Source organism: Myotis yumanensis, unplaced genomic scaffold (genome assembly GCF_028538775.1).
Source record: "Myotis yumanensis isolate MYYU_CA2020_CCGP unplaced genomic scaffold, mMyoYum1.0.hap1 SCAF_13, whole genome shotgun sequence".
Classification (NCBI taxonomy): domain Eukaryota; kingdom Metazoa; phylum Chordata; class Mammalia; order Chiroptera; family Vespertilionidae; genus Myotis; species Myotis yumanensis.
Genome location: NW_027223764.1, coordinates 25,048,626 through 25,064,564, shown reverse-complemented (window position 1 = coordinate 25,064,564; position 15,939 = coordinate 25,048,626). Strand labels below are relative to the sequence as shown.

General features: G+C 42.2%; 1 protein-coding gene across 4 annotated transcripts in view; it reads left to right on the top strand.

The window, feature by feature from the left end:
* PCGF5 (polycomb group ring finger 5) overlaps positions 1-15,939 on the top strand; it is a 111,948-nt gene that overhangs the window by 38,497 nt on the left and 57,512 nt on the right. For 3 of the 4 annotated variants that reach the window (XM_070432722.1, XM_070432721.1, XM_070432719.1), the window contains exon 2: positions 12,462-12,758. In XM_070432722.1, coding sequence (XP_070288823.1) covers positions 12,647-12,758 — 112 coding nt within the window. In that variant the 5' untranslated portion in view covers positions 12,462-12,646. Of the gene's footprint in view, positions 1-9,717; positions 9,783-12,461; positions 12,759-15,939 lie in introns of those variants that run through there. The other variant, XM_070432720.1, reaches the window with a different exon arrangement.

Here is a 15,939-nt window from a genome sequence, read left to right as displayed (position 1 = left end):
GGAAATATGCTTTACAGAAACAGGAAAAGTCCAGCCTTGTCCCTGACTGATTCACCACTGGACTTGGTCCAGAGTAAGCTGATCAGATTTTCTTAACGTCCTCAGCTCCAAAATGATACATCTTTTCCTGAAGAATACAACACAATATCATGATGTTCGTCACTTAAAATTACAAAGGAAGATCTCAAAATTTAAGTGGAATAGTCACAAAATATTAACTTTGAAGCTCAGGTATGTGCTTCCGGTATTTTGGTATTATTTGTGAGAACACAAAACAATACAGTGACTTTGGGAATCAGAGCCAGAGATGAAGGATGATAACTCAGGTCTCATGACCCACTCCTGGGTAGGATCAAGCATACTTCTCTGGTGACTAGTTCTGAGTTTGTCAAGTTCAGTGTCTTCCTGTCCAAGGCAGTGTTGCCTACACATTGCCCACATCTTGTGCTTTGTACTTTCCTTTTGTGAGCTTCATACTCTTCATTCCTTTTCTATTTACACAAAGTTATTTCAGACGGGGTAGAATAGAATTGATTACATTTTAGGTTACTAACTATATCACATTTAAGTTCTGCCTTTCTAAGACTATACCCAGGTCACTCAGCTGGAGTTCTGAGTGTTCATAACTCCTTAGACTCCCATGGACATATGCTATTTCCTGGTTTCAACTTGAGATGAGTAATTTAAGCCATGCTTTTCATATTTTACTCAGTTAGCACTTCAAGATAAAACTTATTGTGAAATTCTCGTAGAGGGAGGAAGGGAACCTGGCAGGAAAGTTAGGTGACCAAATACTGCCTCCATGTACTTCTTAATCGAAAATAAATTGTACTAAGGCATTTGTCTAAGTATTTGTTGGCCATCGGGCCTTAAATTTTATCCTGTTTTTATCGCTGTTTTGTCCCAATAGCAGGGAAGGTTATGGGTATGAAATTCTTAAAATCAATTCAGCAAGCATTTGTGTGCTTACTATGTACTAAGTGCATTACTTGTATTAGCTCCTATAATCTTAAAAACTCCTGAGATTTGTACTTTTATTATATCCATTTAAGGGATGAGAAAACTGAGACCAAAAATAGTTCTCTGCTCTATGACACCTAGCCAGTAAGAGGTTTTGCCAGAATTTGAATGTGAGCAGTCTTGATTGCAAATTCATATTTCATGTATTTGCGTGTTCATTTGTCCATTCATTCAACCAATATTTAATGAGCGCCTATTATGTTTTAGACTTGATTCCAGGGATACAGCTGTAATGATAAATACCTTGCCCTCACAGAGCTCATACTTTGTTAACCACTTTTCTATTAAGCCATCTTGCCTTCTCATTCATCACCTCACCTACGATGCTTTGATGCTGGTGCTTTTTTACAGCTTCTCATTAAGGAAGGTATCAAATGAAGGTCTGGTAAATGGCAGGAGTTTTTCCAGTCAGCTAGGATGACTTCTTTCAACAGGCAGAATTGAAGAAACCGTTGAAGATAAATATTGTTTGTTTCTTCTTGAATTATCAAGGATATGTTATCACAGCATCTGAGACTATTGTAGGGTTTATCACCCTGAAGGTCATGAATTAAGGATGTCTATGTTATATTATTGGTGCTATCCACTGCTTTAATTTAAGCCAGTTTTCTCTTAGCTTTTCTGCAAACGTATTTAAAAATCAACCAGCATCTTAGTCAAGTTGAAGATATATGGACATATTAACTTGCCCTTTTGTTTTCAAGAAGTTTTTTGTTGTTATTGTTGTTTTTGATCCAAGACAAAACTGTGAAACAAATTTGGTGGTTTGCCATCCTCTTTCAGATACTCTTTCTTTCATCCTCTGGCTTCCCAGCCTCCTAGCCAGCAAAATGTTTCAGTTAATACCCTGCTAAAGTGTTATAACTAAAACCTCCTGTTCTCCTATGGAGTAAGAAGTCTACTAATCCTGGTGAGCTGGGAATAGATAGCTCAAGAGATGGCTCATAAGGGCTTAATTATGACCCTTCTGGAGAATTTGCATTTTAATGGAAAACATTTCTGCTACCCCTTCATCTGAGGGGAGTGGATAAAAATTTAACACACTAAGTCTACACCAAGCATGTCAAACTCTGCTGGCGGGCCGCATGCCTCGTTTATGTTTATTTAAATGAGGCATGCAGCCTGATGGCCACGAGTTTCACATGTTTGGTCTACACTGTTGAACTAACCCACATTATTAAACATTTTGGGGGAACTGGTTTTCTTTGTGTGATTTTGAATTGCTTAGTGAAATATTTAGGTTTCCACATCTTGATTTTTTTAAATGGGTGCAGAGGAAGGAGTACTTTCTGAACATTGCATGTCTTATTTTATGTTGTGTTCCGGACCCACTGATTGTCATGCCTGGAGTATCTCATTTGTTCTACAGACAATCTTTGAATATGTCTTAGTATCAGGACCTCTGCTGGGTGGTACTATTCAACTGCTGGTGGTTCACAAAATTACCACTGAGACCTTGTATTTTTTATAGTTTGCAATGTAAAAAAAATTCTTCTCAATAATCATCTCATTTAATCTTCTATATGCTCATTATAACAACACACAAGTATATAAAGGTCTTCCCTGTAGACCAGTGATTAAGATGATACTAATGTCAATTTCCATAGGAAGAACACGAAGCCAAAGGAAATTAAGTGATTTGTCCTGACTAAAAACCACATTCTCTTGACTGAGTCTGGGGACCTTTCTTCCAAATCTAAGCCATAGCTACCTGTAAAATCAGGACCTGTTCATCCCTGTGCCTAATCTCCTTTGATACTTGAATGATTGTGTTACTGAGTTTCTGTAATGCATTTTTGCTCGAATTGAATTTCATATCTTTTTTGGGGGGTAGGACATTTTTTTTTTCTAATTTTTCTACAACCACTCCTAAACTTAGAATTATCCACATTCAGATTTGATGAAATATTCTGAGTATCTGCATTTAAGTGTTTTGTTCATTTATGATCCTCAGCAATGTTAGCTGACCTCCCGAAATAACAGTTGTGGTTCTATAGTGATGTTTTAAAATATCACAGCCCTGATAATTGGAGTAAATCCAGTTTTTCCTTAGAGTCTGTACTTATTTTAGTGATAGTCTCTGTTCTTTCTGTGGTAAATGGAACTAGCTTCAGCCAACTGTTGACATCACAGTAAAGAAATTACAGCTAGTTTTTCTGACTCTCAAAGGGGAAAAAATTGTCGACCTGTCTCTTTAGCATAATGTATTTCAAGCACTTTGAAATATTTATTTAGCTAGTTGCACAGCCTTTCACAGACTAATCTAGTCCCTGTACTTATGCTACTTATCTGTACCCACTTTTAGTATATTGACTTAATTTATCTTCCTTTTTTCTGGCTTTCTCATTTAATACTATAACTTTTGGTGTTTTACCTTGTTGTCTTTGTAACTGGCAGAGTCTTAATCATATGGGACTAATTTCTTAACCACCCATGGCATTCCATCTTTCAACTGGAGTTTTTGTCTTTTGATCAGGTTCCACTTAACATTTCATTAATAAATTTGGTGTAGGGAGGAAACCAAGATGGCCGCATAGGTAAACACTGGAGATTGCTGCCGCAAACAACCACTTCAAAAATACAACTAAAAGACGGAACGGACATCACCCAGAACCACAGGAAGGCTGGCTGAGGAGGGATTCTTCAACTAGAAGGAAAGAGAACAGCATTCCGAGGCTCAGAGGAGGCGCAGTGTGGAAAATACAAAGGTACAGAGGTGCGCGTGGAGCCGGCTGGTGGCTGAGGGTGCGATTGTCGTTTTCAATCAGGAGGGAGTCTCAGACTCTGAGCTCCAGATCCGGGCGAGTCTCTAGGGACTCAGACTCAAACGGGAGAAGCGGGATTGTCTGGCATCAGTCGGAACGTGAGGGCAGCTTTCTCTCCGAGGTTTGCAGCGGTTGCTGGGGTTCTGAGAAGCAGAGCCTCTGGGAACGGGACTGAGAGCAGCCGTAACTGCTCCCTCCACCTGCCCTGTTGATCCCCTGCGACCCGACCCACCCAAGCCCTGTGCAGAGCCATTTGCCGGATAGCCTCAGGCAAAGGCTAGATTAGCACCTCTCCAGAGGACAGAAGTTTTCCCACTGCAGACACAGCTGATTCTCACAGCCAGTCGGCCTGGTGGTCAAATCCCTCTAGTATTAACTACAACAATCAAGGCTTAACTAGAACAAGACTGCGCACAAAGACCACAAGGGGGTGCACCAAGAAAGCATAAAAAATGTGGAGACAAAAAAACATGACAGAAATGGAGGATATAGAGCTAAAAAATGCACTTTTGAGGGCTTTCAATAATTTGCTAGAAACTGCCGATAAACTTGATGAGAGCCTCAAGAAATCTAATGAGACCCTCGATGTTGTGATAAAGAACCAACTAGAAATTAAGCATACACTGACTGAAATAAAGAATAATATACAGACACCCAACAGCAGACCAGAGGAGCGCAAGAATCAAGTCAAAGATTTGAAATTCGAAGAAGCAAAATACACCCAACTGGAAAAGCAAAATGAAAAAAGAATCTGAAAATACGAAGATAGTGTAAGGAGCCTCTGGGACAGTTTCAAACGCACCAACATCAGAATTATAGGGGTACCAGAAGATGAGAGACAGCAAGATATTGAAAACCTATTTGAAGAAATCATGACAGAAAACTTCGCCCACCTGGTGAAAGAAATGGACTTACAGGTCCAAGAAGCGCAGAGAACCCCAAACAAAAGGAATCCAAAGAGGACCACACCAAGACACATCATAATTAAAAATGCCAAGAGCAAAAGACAAAGAGAGAATCTTAAAAGCAGCAAGAGAAAGAGACTCAATTACCTACAAGGGAATACCCATACGACTGTCAGCTGATTTCTCAACAGAAACTTTGCAGGCCAGAAGGGAATGGCAAGAAATATTCAAAGTGATGGATACCAAGAACCTACAACCAAGATTACTTTATCCAGCAAAGCTATCATTCAGAATTGTAGGTCAGATAAAGAGCTTCACAGATAAGGAAAAGCTAAAGGAGTTCATCACCACTAAACCAGTACTATACGAAATGCTGAAAGGTATCCTTTAAGAAGAGGAAGAAGAAAAAGGTAAAGATACAAATAGTGAACAACAAACATGCATCTATCAACAAGTGAATCTAAGAATCAAGTGAATAAATAATCTGATGTACAGAATGAACTGGTGATTATAATGAATCAGGGACATAGAAAGGGAATGGACTGACTATTCTTGGGGGGGAAAGGGGAATGGGAGATGTGGGAAGAGACTGGACAAAAATCGTGCACCTATGGATGAGGACAGTGGGTGGGGAGTGAGGGCGGAGGTGGGGCGGGAACTGGGAGGAGGGGAGTTATGGGGGGAAAAAAAGAGGAACAAATGTAATCTGAACAATAAAGATTTAATTAAAAAATAAATAAATAAATTTGGTGTATTGCCCTATAATTGTCTCTTGTGGATAAGTCTGTACTCCCTGGTGTGATTTTAATTAGTAGTCCTACACGCAGCTCATCCTTTGTAAAGATCCCTCCAAGAAGAAACTGAAGGAAAATACACAGAATATGTTTTAGATTTTGTGCAGTCATTCAGCTTTTCAGTCAATATTTATTTGAATGCCTGCCATTTGCCATCCACTCTGCTGGGGATGTACAGACAAGCAATGTGTCTACTGGGCTTACACTAGTAGTTTGTCCAGACAGGTGTATCAGATAATCCAAGACAGTGTGATGTGGGACTTGAGAGAATTAGTATGAGTTATGTATGCATGTGGTGTATGTATATTGAGGAAACTCTTAAGCAACTTTGAGGTGTCTGGGAAGGTGGCCTTTGAGATCATCCGATACCTAACAGGATAAATAACAGTTGGTTAGGTTTAGCAAGGGTGGGGAGATTGAGATAGGGTGCTCATTTGAAAGAAGACCCTTCTCTCTAGCCAGAGGGTAAAAAAGGTTCATTATGGCTGCAGCATGAAGTCCAAGGGAGATGCTGTAGAAGTGACAGGGGTCCAGAAAGGGCTTATTAAGTGTTTGGCTTTATCCTAAGGACAAGGGCTTTTTTTTTTTTTTTTTTTTTTTTTTTTTTTTTTTTTTTTTAAGGCCAGGGAGCAGCATGATCAAATTTGTAGTTAGAAAGAGTCCTCTGACTGTGCTGTGGAGAATGTTTTGGCAGAGAAGAGTTGTAGGGAGACTGCTTAAGAGTTCATTGAAGTAATGGCAAGTAGAGATGAGAGTGATCTGAACCAGGGTAGGTTAAGTGGAAGGATTCAAGAGACATTTAGCAGAGAGAGTCCTTGAGAATTATTGATTGCAGGAGAGGGCTGCATAAGAGAAAAAGAGACATGGTCAAGGGTGATTGGAAGTCTTTCAGTTCTCTGTTCCTCTCCCATTCCTCCACCATTGATTTTAGGCAGTCATAGATTTTGAGCTATAATATCCATGGCCATAAAATAAATATACTTGGACCCAGTAGGACACTTTACATTTTAATATATTCTAAGATCTCTGTAAGAAGATTTTTAGAATACAAAGGGTAGTCTTATGTGAGAAATATTCCACGTTAAAAGACTAAATAGCATTACTTAAGATATATAAAATAATTTACAAGAAAAAGTCATATTATTTAATATTTCAGGCAAATGTAAAGATATAACCCTATTTTTAAAATGTTATGCCATTAAACAGCAGTTCAACAGTTCATTGAAGACATATATTCATAAGATAAGGAAGGAATCTGAACTTTTCAGTACAGAATTACCCATCCATTGCCCAGCCTTAATGGAAATAAAAATCTAGACATAAAATATAAAGTAATGAAAACATTTGTTAGGTATATAGATCGTTTCAAGTAGTTCGAAGGGTTGTCAAGAGCCATATGTGGTTTCCTGGACGAATGTCGATCAGTGCTCAAATGAAACAAGTTACTGCTTTGGGATTATGCTTCTTTGATGGGGAATCACCAGTGTCCAGTTCACTCCTCAATACCATCCAGACAGCTATTTCCTGCCCTCTCTTCATCCATTCTTCTCTCCCTTTGTTCCTTTAAAGTTAACTTGTTTCTTACCAGACGGCCCTTCAATTCTTGGACTTGAGAAGTTCTCCTGAGAGGTGTAAAATAATATGGAACTGGTACCTTTGTTTTGGTCTTGGCTTTACCAAAATCAGCTCTGTGGTTATGAATTTGCCACTTTTCAGGATCTTGCTTTCTACCTCTGAAAAATGAGAAAGCTGAAGTAGATTAGTGATAAGGGAACTCCCAGCTATGATTCTTTTATCTGCCTTTTCTTCTTCCTGGCCCTGCATATCCAGTTGCTTCCAGGCCTTTGTTTACTGAGGGTCCCACTGGTACTTGAGATTTGTTATCAGAGCCACCCCTCATATTGAGGCTTCTCAGGTTTGTTACAGCCCCCACTGTCAGAACCAGGGAACTAAAGAGTGAGCTACTAGAGCGCTGCCCCAGGGGAGAAGAGGAGGCAATGGAGCAGCTGAAAGTCTTATGTTTAAATGCTAAGAACCTGCACGTAGGTCAGGAAAGTTACCCCTTCGTAACATTCTCTCTTGCCTTCTCTTTTGTTATTTTTTTAATCAGACAGATGTTTGAATTTTTTTTCTTTTTTGTGCTTATGCATTTTTGGTTTTGGGGGTGGGGGATGGGAAAGGTAGGGTGGTTGCTGAAGAGGGCAAAGAAGAGACCACTGAACATTTTTTTAGGAACCATGCTGCTTCTAAGGACACATTTCCTTACAAAGGTGGTAATTCTTTCCTCCACCCTCAAGCCCACCATTTGCCATATCTATTGTGAGGTACTGCTCTATAGCGTCTTTGTGACACCCCCCCTCCCTCCTTTGTCAATGTAAATCCTCCTAACATCCATCCTCAAGCTCATTTCTTCAGGGAATGCTAATTAACTCCACTCAAAATGTTGATCACCAATCACATTTAAGCCTCCTGGACTTCATGAAATGTTATTCTTTAAAATCTATATTTAAAGTAGGTTCACATGCAGAGTAGGAAAATCCCAGGTCATATTGTATATGTTGTAGTATGTATGGTAGTATCTTCCATTACATACTTTAAATACACTGGAAATAGAGTGACTAATCACATATTGATCTGTTTAGTCTCCGAGATGAAAGATCTGAAGAGTAACCCTTCAGCTATGAAGTCATTTGACCAGACTTGTTTTTCATTCTCATTGTGATTGCTGTGAGTTATTGAAGTTGATTCACCTTGGAAATGGTCATGTTGGCTTTAAAAAGATCACCTTTGCCTTAAAAATGTGGTAATTGAATGCTGTTTCCGAAAATGTATTGGTCCTGCTATGATATTACAAATGGTCATTTTAAAATGTTATGTACAGTCTACATAAGTTTAACTATAAGTTGGATATTTTAAGGAGTCCTGGTCTACCTTTTTGGTGTATTTTAAATTTGAAACGAATTTTTGAATACCTATATGGCTGCTGGCTTAGTGGGCATTGGGTTCACTGGTTTGTCACTAGAGCCCTCTTCACAGTTGACCACTCTGGTAATAACCAAGGTGACTCCTGTCAATTGGAGGTAAAGCAAATACTTTGGAGATAAAGCAAATATTTTGCATTAATTCTCCCCTCCTCTTCCAATACTGTCAACTCCCTAACCAACCATCACTGCTCTCACTTCTACAGAAGCAAAGATAATGTAATTGCAACACCTTTTCCTCTTTCTAATACTACACAAGATTGAAAGCTGCCCTTTGCGGATTCCCTTTGTCACGTTAGTTTTAACTTTTGTTTTACGGGTGGAGATCACACTGTTTTCCCTGCTACCCCGAGATGACCAGATTGCAGTCTTCTAAGAAGCGAAGAACGAGATCTGATTTATGGTTAGCAAAATAATGGCTGTAGTAGAAATTTATAAGTTTGTAGAATGCAGAATAGGATTGAATGACTTTGAAGAATCTTTTAATGCATGCTTTTGAATACACTTTTTTTTTTTTTTGCAATGAATGGTCGTTTGAAGATCTCAAAGTCCACGAGAAGTTATGACCCTTACAGTCATAACTACCTCTCCCCTAAAACCCCCTCCCCCACCATGCTCCCTAGTGCTTACAGTTGTCAACAGTCATGCTGTCGGGACCCACCCCACAGTAGCAAGTTCGTTAATGATTTTTAAAAATAAGGTGCAAATGAAAGGATGCCTTCGTCCCCCTCTTGGCCCAGGTGGGACTGGCTTGGGGAAGACGCAGCCCAGAGGAGTTTTGCCGGGTGACTCATTCTCAGCACTGACCTTTGCTGTTAAGCCCGCCAGGAAAACGACACCAGACATTGTTAGGATGAAAAACGACCGGGAGGGGCTGGCGGTGGGGAGATGGACGGAGATAAAATTGGCCAAAGCTACGTGTCGCACAGCAGCGCGCGGCGGGGCGGGCGGGGCGGCCCCGCACCTGCGTGGAGCACGGGCCCGCGGGCGTGTCGCGGGGGCGTGGCCGGGGCGTGGCCTGCGGGCGAGGCGCGGGGGCGGGGCCAGGGCGGGGCCAGTCGCTGGCGCCGGCGGTTGGAAGGGGGTGGAGTTGCCCTTGGGGGCGGCACCGGCCCTGGGCCCGAGGCCCGTCGCGCCCTCTCGTGCCCGAGCCGAGTGGCCCCGCGGAGCCGGCGCGCTCCCGCCTGCAGGGGGAGGGCGGACGGGGCGGCGGGACCGGCCAGGCCTCGGCGGGCGCTGTTTCTCTTTCACTTTCCTTCCTGTGAGGCCGGCGCGCTGGCGGGCGAGGAGCGGCGGCGGCGGCGGCGGCGGCCGCGGGTAGGTACCCGGCGGGTTGGAGGGCGGCCGCGGGGCCGGAACCCCGCCGCCCCCGCGCTCCCGCCCAACTTTGGGCCCGGAGGGCGAGCGGCACCGGCCCCTCCAGGCACCTGCCGCGGCCCGGCGCGCGTGGACCGGGAGACTCCTGCGGGGGCGGGGGCGGCCGGCCCGGGTTTGGGGGCTTCAGCGGCGCGGCCTCCCCTTCGGGGCGGAGAGGGCTGCGGGCGCCGGGCCGGGGGAGGCGGGCGTCCTCCCCAGCAGCGCCGGCGGCAGAGCGGCGTGTCCGAGGGGCCGGCACCTGCGGGGCGGGCGGGGCGGACTGAGCGTGGGGCGCCCGCGGACGTACTGCCGGTCCCGCCGCGGGAGGACGCGGAAAAGTTCCTGCCGCCCCTGCGCGGTCACTGCGCGTCCTGCTTCCTTTCTGTCGTGGGGACCGGGCTGTGGGGCTCAGGACCTCCATTCCGCCCCAGGTCCCGACGCGCTTCCCCTTTCCGAGAACTTGGCGTCCTGGGAGCTTCCCTGCGAACCTACCTGTGGGGAGGCGGCCCGAGCCCGGGTCCAGGGGGAAGGCGCGGGCGGCGCAGGGATGGCACAGGCTCGCTGAAGGTCACGCAGAGCCCAGGACCAGAACCCAGACCCCTGAGGGTTCATAATGCTCTCTTTCTGCTGCACCCTCCACAGTCTTCCCGGCCGATAGGATGATTACTCGCAGAGCCGGTTTCTTGCACTTTCCTCTTACCTTCCTGGTGGCTTTATGTATACTTACCAATGAATGAACAGCTAAGAGAGGAAAAAAGTTCCTGTTTACAGAATTAAATTTAGTACATCACCTTTTTCATGCTTGTTTCCTAAGATGATACATTTGTTATAATGAAACCTTTGAGACTTTTTTTTTTTTAAGTAATCTTATGTTCAAGTCAACTGTGCAAAACGTGTCTGGAAAAAACGTAATGATTTTCAGCTTTTACTGTGTGCTAGTTTTATGTATATTGTCTCATTTAATCCTCACCACTCTAGGAGACTGGCAGTCTTATTTTCATTTTACAGTTTGACAAAAACAACAGCAGACTTAGGATAAGTAACATTGCCCAGGTTATATAGACATTTACTAAATTCAACCAGTTTCTAGCAAAGAGTTTTGTAGTCTAATAGAGGAGATAAAGAGTGAATCTATATATATAAAGTCTGACTGTTCTACCATATAACCAGTAGCTATGACGGGCACTGACCACCAGGGGGCAGATGCTCAACGCACAGGCATGGAAACATGGAACAGACTGATGAATCTTAGAGTGAAGGGGGAATGGGGAGGAAGAGATTAACCAAAGATCTTATATGCATACTAGAGGATTCGTGCACTGGTGGGGTCCCTCGGCCTTGCCTGTGGGGATTGGGCTAAAAGCAGCAGTCCTACATCACCCGAAGGGTCCCAGTTTGCGGTGTATGAATCCGTGCACTGGACCTCTAGTATAACTATAAATCAAAATATGTAAAAGGAGCTCTAGCTGGTTTGGCTCAGTGGATAGAGCTTCAGCCTGCAGACTGAAAGGTCCCAGGTTAAGTTCCCATCAAGGGCACATGCCCAGGTTTCGGGCTTGATCCCCAGTAGGGGGTGTGCAGGAGGCAGCCAATCAATGATTCTCCTCTCTCTCCCTCTCTCTTTCTCTCTGAAATCAATAAAAATATATTTTAAAAATATATAAAAGGAAAATGTAACAGGAAAGAATTAGGGGTTAAAAACCATGGAGAGATTACACTGAGGATATCTTTGGAGAAGGGTTTTGAAGGATAGGTAGGATCTAGCCCAGTAGTTTTCGACCTTTTTCATCTCATGGCACACATAAACTACTAAAATTCTGCAGCACACCAGAAAATAGATTTTTTGTTGGTCTGACAAAGAAAAATAGGTAACTTGGATTCATTCACACCAGATGGCTATTGTCATTTTTTAATTTGACAATCTAAGAGAAAAGAAGGCAGTGCCCCTGATAAATGCAATCATGTTTTAAAAATTCTTGTGACACACCAGTGTGCCTCTTGCAGGTGACAATCGATGATCTAGACAGAGGAGAGGAAGGTCTTGTTGGATGGAGGGCATAGAGCCTCCAGAAGCTAAGAAATTTAAACGTTTTTCTGGTTGTAAAGAGGAGACACTGACATTCTTTGTCATTCTTCCTTTGACATTCTTTGCTAACCTGGTAGCAGAATATAAGATAGAGTGAAGGTGAATTGGGTGGCTGTGGATGGAAAGGAAAAGGACATCAACTTGATTTGACTACTGACTGGCTATGGGGTACAAAATGGAAACAGACCATTTTGATAGAGTCAATAATGATTTTAATTTTGAATCCTTTAACTTGTATCGCCAGGAGCTCCTAATAGAGCAGTAAAGCAGACAGAATGCATTACTAAAGAGGTAAAGATGGAAAAACTGGAGTTAATAGCCTTGATGTGATTGGTATAGAGGTGGATAGTTGAGGCTTCAGGAGTCATCAGTTTGCCATTATTCTGAATTAAATTGTAGCAGGTTTACAGACTAAAGTTACAGTAAGGCAATGTTCTCTTCATCTGTTTACCCAATTTAGAACATGTAACACTTGCTGCTAATATAATGGTATTAATACAGTATGATGAATCTAACACTGTTTTCTCTTATCTCTTAAATTATTGTGGAAACAGGTATGGGAAAGCAGAACCACCAAAAGGAGTGATGACCAGCAATCTCATGATAGATCTGGATGTTAGTTCTCATGCCTCAGGATATCCAGTTGGGAACTCCATACCAGCTCTTGGGATCAGACTTTTATCCACTTAAAAAACCCTTCATTACCCGAACTACTGAAGCCAGCCCTAGCTAACTACGAATGGCTACCCAAAGGAAACACTTGGTGAAAGATTTCAATCCTTACATCACCTGCTACATCTGTAAAGGGTATCTGATCAAGCCAACTACAGTGACGGAATGCCTCCATACCTGTAAGTAATTTTGTCATGTACTCATCAGAAGTTATGGGTTACACTTGCTCTTTTAAAATTGCCACATTTTGTTTTTATCTAGTTTTTAACTTTTAAAAAAATGAGTATTCTAATAATTATTTTAACTTTAAATATATTTTCAGGATTGAATTTGTCATTAGGATACTAGTGACATGAAATTTTTCTTGTATTATTTAAATTATAATGGTTTTTTGCTGATTTTTAAATGTTCTAAAAATAATAAGCATATTATTGGTTATAGTTGTTGTTTTTTTAAGTAAACTGTTTTAGGTTTTTAAGTAAAAATTATACTGAAAGCCCTAGCCGGTTTGGCTCAGTGGATAGAGCAATGGCCTATGGACCAAAGGGTTCCCGGATTGATTCCGGTCAAGGGCACATACCCGGGTTGCAGCTTGATCCCCCGTAGGGGGTGTGCAGGAGGCAGCCAATCAATGATTCTCTCTCATTGATGTTTCTATCTCTCCCTCTCCATTCCCCTTGAAATCACTAAAAATATTTTTTAAAAATTATACTGAAGGAATTAATCTGTTCAGAGGCTTTGTTAGAATATGCATACTTTAATCCATTGTTATTTTTTTAAACTACTTTATTGAGGTGTGGTTGACATATAAACAGCTGTACCTGTTTAATGTATACAACTTGATGAGTTTAGAGACAAGTATACACCTGTAAAACCATCACCACATCTATGCCATAAACCCATTTATCACCTCCCAAAGTTTCCTCCCATCCCCTTTTTATTACTAGAGTCCTGGTGCACAGATTTGTGCAAGGGTGGGGTCCCTCGGCCTGGCCTGCGCCCTCTCACAATCCGGGACCCCTTGGGGGATGTTGGAGTGCCAGTTTCGGCCTGATTCCTGCAGGCCAGGCTGAGGGACCCCACCAGTGCACAAATTTGTGTACCAGGCCTCTAGTATGCATATAAGATCTTTGGTTAATCTCTTTCTACCCTCCCCCGGCCCCTTTTCCTCTGAGATGCATTGGTCTGTTCCATATTTCCATGCCTGTGCGTTGAGCGTCTGCCCCCTGGTGGTCAGTGTGCATTATAGCTACTGCTCGAATGGCTGGCTGGTCGGTCGCTTAGGCTTTTATATATATAAAGATTATTTTTGATAAGAGCACTTAACATTAAATATACCCTCTTAGCAAATTTTAGGTATACAACACAGTATTGTTACCCATAGTCACCATGCTGTACAGTAGATCTCAGGCTTACTCATCTAGGATAACGAAAACTTTGTGTGCCCTTAGACTACTAACTAGTAGCTCAGCATCACTTGGGAACTTGTTAGAAATGCAAATTCTCAGGCCCCACCCAGAATTACCAAATCAGAAACTCTGGGAGTTCGACCATCAATCTGCATTTAACCAGCTCTCCATGGGATTCTGAAGCACTCAGGTTTCAGAATTACTGTTCTAAGATGATCGTATCCGTGGAACTCCAAGTTTCTTTCTCAGCTGCCCTATCAGTAGATAAAGAAAAATTTTCCTAGCCACTTATACCAGGATTTTACTTTTGTGGTTCTGCCAATATGAATTTATTTTTCTATTTCAATTAAAGTAATTCCAATAATTCTAGTTTAATGCCTATTTTCACAAAACTAGATATTTTATATATTTACTAGATTTCATTTTAGCTTTAGAGTAACCTTGGAGCAGTTTGGAGTGGGAAGAAAGAAGGGTAAAAGGTTATCTTTATTCTGTGGGTGTGGAAACTTTGAGTTAAGTAATTTGCCTAGTCTCATAGCTAATGAGTAGTGGACCTGTATTCAACTCCAAAGCCCATGCTCTTTCTCAGATAAAATGGTCTCTCTCTCTTTTTTTTAAATCCTCTCATTCAATTATATTACCTCTGCTGAACTGAAATATTATACCATAGTTTTAAACAGGGGTGCAAAATATAAACACCTGGAAATGGTTAAAATGGCAAATTTTATGTTACATGTATTTTATCACAGTTTGTAAAAAATGTAATCACAGCCCTGACCGGTTTGGCTCAGTGGATAGAGCGTCGGCCTGCGAACTGAAGGGTCCCAGGTTCGATTCCAGTCAAGGGCATGTACCTTGGTTGCAGGCACATTCCCAGTAGGGAGTGTGCAGGAGGCAGCTGATCGATGTGTCCAACTCTCTATCCCTCTCCCTTCCTCTCTGTAAAAAAATCAATAAAATATACTTTTAAAAAAATGGAATCACCTAGGAAACAGTTTAAACATACTCATGTTCAGAACTCCACCTGGAGAGGTTTGGTGGCTGTTGTGAGGTCTGGGCAGGTGTATTTTAAAAAACCTTTCCAGGTGATGCTGGTGTATATTCCCTTGGTTATTACTGGCCCATGCTGTTCAGTTGGCAATTAACTATGAATATCTTGAAGTACTAATTTACCATTGCCCTATATCATTATTTAACTTGATCAATTACCAGTTAAATGTCATCAACAGATACTTATTGAATACCTACTGTGTGCCATGCACCATTCTAAGCACAGAGGATACAGCAGTGAACAAGATAGTAAAATATCTCTGCTCTCAAGGAGTTTTAGGGGAAACTAATAATAAATATGTGTCACATTAGTAATAAATGCTATGAAGAGGAACAAAGGCAGTTTGTAGATAGGAGAGGTGGGGTTATTTTATGTAGAGTGTCAGGTTGGCCTCTTTGATATGATGACATTTGAACAGAAACTTGAAGGGATTGAACTCTGTGAATATATGGGAAGAGCAAGCATTGTAGGCAGAGGGAAGATCAAATACAAGGCCTTGAGGTAGGAATGTCCTTGGCAGGTTCAAAGAAGAGCAAATCAGTTAGAAGACCATTGCTACAGGTCAGTGGAAGATTACAGGGCCTTCACCTAGCCGTGGTCGGCAAACTGCGGCTCGTGAGCCACATGTGGCTCTTTGGCCCCTTGAATGTGGCTCTTCCTAAGCCTTAGGAGTACCCTAGTTAAGTTAATAACAATGTACCTACCTATATAGTTTAAGTTTAAAAAATTTGGCTCTCAAAAGAAATTTCACTCGTTGTACTGTTGATATTTGGCTCTGTTGACTAATGAGTTTGACGACCACTGACCTAGGGTAATGAGGTGTGAGATGGAGGTAGGGAAGAGTGATTGGGTTGTGGATGTGTTTTGGAGGAAGAGCCAATAGGATGTCGCTACCCTAGA